This window comes from Elgaria multicarinata, chromosome 5 (assembly GCF_023053635.1).
Source record: "Elgaria multicarinata webbii isolate HBS135686 ecotype San Diego chromosome 5, rElgMul1.1.pri, whole genome shotgun sequence".
In the NCBI taxonomy this organism is placed as follows: Eukaryota; Metazoa; Chordata; class Lepidosauria; order Squamata; family Anguidae; genus Elgaria; species Elgaria multicarinata.
This window is the reverse complement of record NC_086175.1, coordinates 136,970,533-136,977,533: the sequence shown is the minus strand read 5'-3', so window position 1 is coordinate 136,977,533 and position 7,001 is coordinate 136,970,533. Positions and strand designations below refer to the sequence as shown.

The 7,001-nt window shown below is 56.6% G+C and overlaps 1 protein-coding gene across 1 annotated transcript; it reads left to right on the top strand.

Annotated features, from left to right (window-relative positions):
- The first annotated feature begins 334 nt into the window (after nucleotides 1-334).
- CDCA8 (cell division cycle associated 8) lies at nucleotides 335-6,679 on the top strand. The gene is made up of 10 exons (XM_063127889.1): nucleotides 335-431; nucleotides 1,491-1,619; nucleotides 2,140-2,180; nucleotides 2,348-2,423; nucleotides 2,521-2,666; nucleotides 3,855-3,934; nucleotides 4,222-4,320; nucleotides 4,728-4,854; nucleotides 5,265-5,351; nucleotides 5,863-6,679. Exons 1-10 carry the CDS (start codon nucleotides 335-337, stop codon nucleotides 5,905-5,907), a joined length of 927 nt encoding a protein of 308 aa, XP_062983959.1. The 3' UTR covers nucleotides 5,908-6,679.
- The last annotated feature ends 322 nt before the right edge of the window (nucleotides 6,680-7,001 follow it).

Sequence of the window (7,001 nt, the reverse complement as noted above, 5' to 3'; positions counted from 1 at the left end):
CTTCTTCCCTCACTTTCCACCCTGCGGAGAATCCATTTGCAAGTTAGGGGGAGGGGGGCGGCATAATTCCTGCGCAAGGCCTTCTCCTTGTTGGCCCCCAGAGCTGTCCTTCTGGATGCTCCCCAGGTGTCTGCAGGCAAACGCTCCTCCTTTTCCCTCCCACAACCCCTCCCTCTCTCCTCAAGTCACCCAGGGCGCTGCAGGGGGGTGGGGGATGCATCTCCTTCCTCTCTCCCACTCTGAAGGTTTGGGTCGGCCGCTCGTGGCCAAGACGCCCCTGGCCCTTCCAATGGGCTTCTCTCCTCCGCTTTCCCCTAGGGTTTGGCTCTTCACCATGGCTCCTTCAAGGAAGAAAACCACGAAAGGCACCAATAAGAATTCCCTTAAAAGCAAAAAAGTGGACGCTTTCCTAAAGGACTTTGACATGGAAGGTAACAACCTCTGTCAGCTAAAAGGCAGCTATCGGGCAGTTAGGGAGAATGGCTTACTTTCAAATCTAGAAACCAGAGAAGTCAAATCCTGAGCTCTTAAGGATGACTTTTAACCATCAGAAGATAAAAGCTGTTGAGCGTCTTGTACCCCATCAGTCTGGATAACGTGGAAGTTGTTCAGGCAACCCACACACACCTGACCTGGGTGATTGGCAGGTGGCAGCAGGGCATGGGAGTCTCTTGCCCGCCTCCTGTGCTGGGCAGAGGGGCCCGACTGCCGGGTCCAGGATCAGGCCTCCTCAGCCGCTGTGCTGGGGCTTCCAGGTGCTCTACCTGAGGGGGTCGGCTCAGCCTCCCATCACCGTCTGGCCCAGACGTTTCTTTCCCAGCAAACGTCTGTTTTATTCTGGTGAGGTGAAGAGGTTTTCTCTGAACTGGCCCCTGGGAATACTGAGTTGCAGGGGATCTAGCACGGCGGTGTGAGTCTGTGTTATTCTAATTGCCGTATAACTTTTGAGTCTTGTGCAAACTCCGGCCCCAGTTTATCCTGGGATCATCCAGGGTTCGCCCCTGCCTGAGCACTGGATCCCCTGTGTGTCACCTAGATGAACAGGTTTGACCCCTGGACGATCCAGGGATAAACCTTAGGTCTCGCTATGGCCTCCATCCAGCTCAGGGCGGTCTGCTGACTGGCAGCAGCTCTCCGGCATTTCGGGCAGAATCTCCCAGCCAGATTAGCTGTACTGCTAGTCCGAGACCTTTTGCAGGCAAAACAGTCTTTTCCAGATGTCGATCTAAATGGATTTTAATCTTTGCAAGTGATGCGTCGTTGACTGTTGTCCCACAGGAGCTCATGCTGGACTTTGGTTTGATCCTGAACCTCACATATGGAGGCCACGAGAGATTGTCAGGTTCAGCGTGGGGTCTCTCCGTGTGGAATCCAAGAGAGAGAGAGAGAGAGCCCCAAGGATTCAGACCTCCGCCTGAACTCTCGCGTGGGAAGGAGGGAGGGACCGTCACCTCCAGGCTTAGTCTTGCCCTATTCTGTTTTCTTTTTAGCCGAAACACGCCTGGAGCAGGTCAGCGAGGCTGGTGAGAGTCTCCAGAAGGACATCAGCAACATGTACAACATGGAACTTCTCCGCCTTCCTGTGGCCCTGAGGGAGATGAACTGGCTCAGTTTCATTGGTACTTTGCTCTGACGCTTGTTAGCAGAAGGATGAGGATGAATGGGGGGCAGAGGGCTCACCTGGCGATGCCTGCCACAGCTGCCCAGTTAGTGGCTGTTCTTGGTGGAATTGCCAGAGTTGGTGGCACCTTTCTAAGCCGCTTGGAGTCAGATGCTTCCTTTGAAAGTCTTACGTTCTTGCAGCACACGTTAGCTCCATCGTGTGATCCAAGCTTGCTCTTAAACGTGAGCAAAATAGGATGTGGCGCGGGGCGGGGCGGGGCGAGGGACAAAAGAGTCTGCCTCCCCTTTGACGGCTTCTAAAGTCACTTCATAGAATAGTAGAGCTGGAAGGGGCCTCTAAGGCCATCGAGTCCACCCCCCTGCTCCATGCAGGAGGCCACCTTAAAGCAGTGTGTTTTATGCCCAAAGAAGCGTTTCTGTGGCCACTCACCTCCTCCTCGCCCTCCTCCTTTTGCCTCTTCTCTCTCTCGGCATGTTTTGGTTCTGCTCTAATCAAGGCACTTTTCATCCCTTCAGCTCTAGGAGGAAGTGAGAAGGCTCTGGAGAAAGCCGCCTCGGTACGTAGCATCTGTTCATCCCCCGTAAATCTGCCCCGTTGATTGTTGGTGCCTCTTCCTGGTTCGGGGGGCAGATCCCAGCGCAAACCCGCCCTGCCCCGATGGTCCTAGTGACGCTGCCTTTCTCTCACTTGCGTGCCTGGTCTCGTCTTTGCTTGTGCTTGCAGATGGATGTGGGCATCCTGGAAATAAAAAAGCTGGCCTCTGAGGCTATTCACACCCCGCTCAAAACTGTCAAGAGAGGTCAGTGGGCTGGGCTGAGCTGGGAGCGAGTTCTCTCTTTCGGCAAGGCGCTCGTGAGTAGTGGCTGATCCTGTGTGTGTTTTTGAATGGCTCCCAGCCAAGAAAGTCAAAAAGACCATCGAAACCATTGGCGAAGAGACGGGGTCGCCGGTGCCGCCCGCAGGCAAGAAGTTCAGGCAGGAGAACGAGGCTGCCGGAGCCCCGGAGCCCGACCCGGAGGCTCTGAACCAGAGACCAAGGAAGGTGAGGCTCCGTGGGTTCCGCTCGGCTGACTGGGGCTTTCCTTCTTGCAGGCCACACGCCTGCCTTCCGAGGCTGCTCACGCCCTGAAGCCCGCGCAGGCTCAAGCTCTGCATTTGCGGTGCGGGATGAACCGACTGCAGTGTTCACACTGTACTTGGGCGTGCAATGAGTGTGACATGACCCAGGGGAGGAACACATCTGGACTTTGCACTGGGGTAGTCCTTTGAGCACAGAAATGCCCCCCGGGGGGAGGAAGCCCCTTGTGCACGTGTCCCGGGGCAAGGTGGGGGGCACGCAGAAATGTTTCTGCTGGCTTTCCCTTCAGAAATGGCTACAGTCCAGCGGCACGTAGAATCATAGAATAGTAGAGTTGGAAGGGGCCCATAAGGCCATCGAGTCCAACCCCCTGCCCAATGCAGGAATCCACCCTAAAGCACCCCTGACAGAGGGTTGCACAGCTGCCTCTTGAAGGCTTCTAGGGTGGGAGAGCCCACAACCTCCCTAGGTAACTGGTTCCATTGTCGTACCGCTCTAACAGTCAGGAAGTTTTTCCTGATGTCCAGCTGGAATCTGGCTTCCTTTAACTTGAGCCCGTTATTCCGTGTCCTGCACTCTGGGAGGATCGAGAAGAGATCCTGGCCCTCCTCTGGGTGACAACCTTTTAAGTATTTGAAGAGTGCTATCATGCCTCCCCTCAATCTTCTCTTCTCCAGGCTAAACATGCCCAGTTCTTTCAGTCTCTCTTCATAGGGCTTTATTTCCAGACCCCTGATCATCCTGGTTGCCCTCCTCTGAACATGCTCCAGCTTGTCTGCATCCTTCTTGAATTGTGGAGCCCAGAACTGGACGCAATACTCTAGATGAGGCCTAACCAGTGCTGAATAGAGAAGAACCTCGCACGATTTGGAAGCTATACTTCTATTAAGGCAGCCCAAAATAGCATTTGCCTTTCTTGCAGCCATATCGCACTGTTGGCTCATATTCAGCTTGTGATCTACAACAATTCCAAGATCCTTGTCATTTGTAGTATTGCTGAGCCAAGTATCCCCCATCTTGTAACAGGCAACAGGGATCGCCTGACTGCAGGCCAGAACTCTGCCTCAGGCTCTTTTCTGCTTGAAAAGGACCGATGCTGCTGGCCTGCAGGCCAAGGAAGGCACCACGCAACCCTCTGTTTCTGTGTTCCAGGCAAAGACATCCGCCCAAAAGGCCCGAACATCCAAGAGAAGCAGGCCTCCCTCAGCCAGGTCTACTCATTTCAATAAAAGGTAATGAGGTAGGGAAGGGGCAGGAGACCAGGTGTTTTGGACTACAGTTCCCATATTCCATGATGTGTGCCATTCAGGCTGTGGCTGATGGGAGCTGTAGCCCAGAACGTCGGGTGGACACCGATTTCCTACTGCTGCAGTGTAGAGCACACACACACCCCTTCATCGGTGCAGCTTGGCTGCCTTGGGGCATTTAGTCAAGGGGGGCTGTGGACCGCTGCCCCTGATGCCTTTGCTGCCGTGTGGTCAGCTGGCCATGGAGACGTTTCCCGCTTGCTTTTTGACAGGTCCAGCAAAGCGAACTTTGCCACCCCGGTCAGCCAGGCCGCCCAGAGCACCACCACCAGGGGCGTCACCCCTGCGGCGACTCCCAAGTTTGACTCCAGGTGAGCCACACCGCTTCGCCCTGCCCGTCATGCCTTCATTGGGTGGGCAGAGGGCCTGTAACCCCTGCATGGCTCCCAGAGACGAGAACTGCTGCATTCCCTGTTTCAGTCTGTCTCCCTTCTGCCCTCGCTCTGAGGACCTGTGGGTCAGGAACACACACCCACACACCTGCCTCTAGAACACCTCCCCCACTGTGTGGACAGAGGGCTGGACCAGATGGGCCCTTGGTGCGTTCCAGCATAGTTCTTCTTCCATTCTCCCCGCTGGCTGGCCTCTAGGGCTGTTCCCTTGTTTCATCAGATGTGTTTCAAGGGTTGGTTCTCCTTGGGAAAAGTCTGATCAGCGGCCCTTTGGGGCGGGGGGTGCCCTCCTTCTTCCCTCCTTCTTCCCTCCTTCTTCCCTTCAGCATTTTCAAAACTCCAGGCTTGCGGGCCCCTGCTGCGCAAGAGCGTGTGTTCAGCATCTCTGCCCGTGGCAGCCCTCTAGCAGACAGCAATGAGATCTTCATCACGCTTCCTGTGGGCGAAGGGGAGGTAAGGCAGAAGTCTGCGGCCGCCCTGGGGGTGCGGGGTCCGTGCGACGGAGGCAGTCCAGGGCCGGTGGCTTCCCAGCACCAGGTGCTGCCACGGTTGCACGTGAGTTTTGCACATGGACTGCACATGTGCAAAATTGCACATGAGTTTTGCACATGGACTGGCTGAGTCTATGGGATCCAGGGTGACATCACCCGTCCCTGTATAAATCAGTTGTATTTATTCAGGTAAATTACAAAAATGAACATGTTATGGTCAGGGGAGCGTACAGCGGCTGAATCCCGTGGTTTCCCGCTCCGTCTGCCCTCCGCCAGCTTTCACTAGAGCACGTCCCTTTTTGCCGGCCCCGTCTGCCCTGAGCCCAGCCGCTCAGGCTGCAGGGTAACGCCCTTCCGGTCTCCTCCGCACAGAGCATCCGGCTGAGAGCCAGCGAGCTCTCCAAGAGGGACCTCCTGTGCCTGAACGCCGACACGCTGGGCAGCGTCAAGAAGATGTCGGTAAGACTCGCCTGGGGTGGGGCTTCTTTGCTCCCTCTTGACCTAGACATCTCGCCCCCTCCCCTTTTCCAGCTACCTTTCTTTGGCTCTTGAAGGGGGCCGGCTGGGACTTCTCGTTTCAGGTCGCTCCTCATCTGCTCAGCAGGGAGGTGTGGGGTGTCTGTATGCGAGCGCTCTGTCCTCTGCTGTGCAGGGGTGTCTTTCCAGAGGAAGGGGGGGCTCTCAGCAGCTCTGTTCTGAGCAGAACTGCCCCCCCCCATCAGGCCTTGGTCCCCTGCCTTTTTGCAGTTGGAGGAGTCAGCTCAGAGGGTGGGGGAGCTTCCGCCCTGAGCTGCGGCCAGCAACGCCTGCCCACTGCAGAGGTTGGCAGCTGACCCTGCCGGGGGGCACGAAAAGGTGGGATGTTGCTACCCATCCTCGGATGCCCTCCTTACATTCATGGCCCGGCCCAGCGTTCCCGCCTATGGAGGAGCTGTGCTGCTTAACTGAAGCTGCCTTTCTCCCCTTGTAGACTCAGCTTCTACATCTCTGTAGCACCATGAAGAGCCACAAGTGAGCATCGATTCTGACCCGCCAGCCCATGATTTGGGCTCCTGGATGGTGAGGGGGGAGCAGGACCCAGCCTGTGGCCGCTCCCTTAGTTTGGTCCTCAGCAGAACCCTCCCAGTCCTGAACGGCTTCTGTAAAAACGTGTTTTCTCCATGTAATTATTATGATTATTATTATCGTTTTTATAAGGGTAGATCCAGAAAGGTTTCATGTGGGCACACTCAGGCTTCTTGTGTTCTCGCCCAAGTTGTTTATATTACGGTTTCTGGAGTGGCAGAGCGGCAGCCGGGGCGGCTGAGCCGTCCTCATCCCCAGGGGGTGTTTTGGGGCAGGTGGGGTTTCCGTAGGGCAGGACCAGGGCGCAGCGTCTTCCCTGGCGCTTTCAGCTGCTGGCGGTTCTCTCTCCCAAGCGGTGCCTGCAGCGGAGGTGGCCGCGATGACTCCTCTCATGGCCACGAGGGGCAGAGGCTGACCACCCCCAGCCCCCCGGAGGAGCCCTCGCCTTGAGCTTTAAGGAGCCGGCGCTGTTTCCGAAGCTGGCCTGACAGCTGCTGCCCGCCACCAGCCGGCGCCAGAACTGGGGCGCCGTTTCCGCACTTGACACAAGAGAGCCGCTGGGGCTGCCAGCCGGCCGTTGCCCCTCCATGCCCTGATGGGGTCCGGAGGGAAGGCGCCTGCCGGAGCGGAACAGCCCTGGAATGATCCCAGCGGCGGCTTTGTCGTCCGGGATTCCTCTCCTCCCGCTGCTGTTCTTGCCTCCTGGCCCCTGCTCTGGGTGTTGCTCTTCCCATGTACAGGCTCTGGACTGTTTTCTGTGTTGTTGGTTAAAAGACTGTGTGTTGTGTGTCATGGGTTGAATAAAGTTTTACTGCCTTGTTCAAGCTGTTCCAGGTGGCTTTGTGGGGGTATTCCTTGCCTGTGGGCACCTTGTGCTTCCCTTGACCTCACTCGCCGTGCATCAGCGTCGCGTGTGCATTATTTCTGGTTGCGCAGCCTGGCTCTCTTGAAGACCAGCAGCATGTAGGTTGTCCGTTCCAGCCATAATCAGCACAAGCGCACCAAAGTGCTGTGGGCAGCGACCCTACTGGCCTCTGTTGCCCA

What these genes read in the sequence shown, in the direction of transcription:
- CDCA8 (XM_063127889.1), top strand. Translation starts at nt 335, where the DNA reads ATGGCTCCTTCAAGGAAGAAAACCACGAAAGGCACCAATAAGAATTCC. An exon ending in GCTCAAAACTGTCAAGAGAG is followed by an intron (nt 2,424 to 2,520) that starts GTCAGTGGGCTG and finishes AATGGCTCCCAG; the next exon opens with CCAAGAAAGTCAAAAAGACC. An exon ending in TCTACTCATTTCAATAAAAG is followed by an intron (nt 3,935 to 4,221) that starts GTAATGAGGTAG and finishes GCTTTTTGACAG; the next exon opens with GTCCAGCAAAGCGAACTTTG.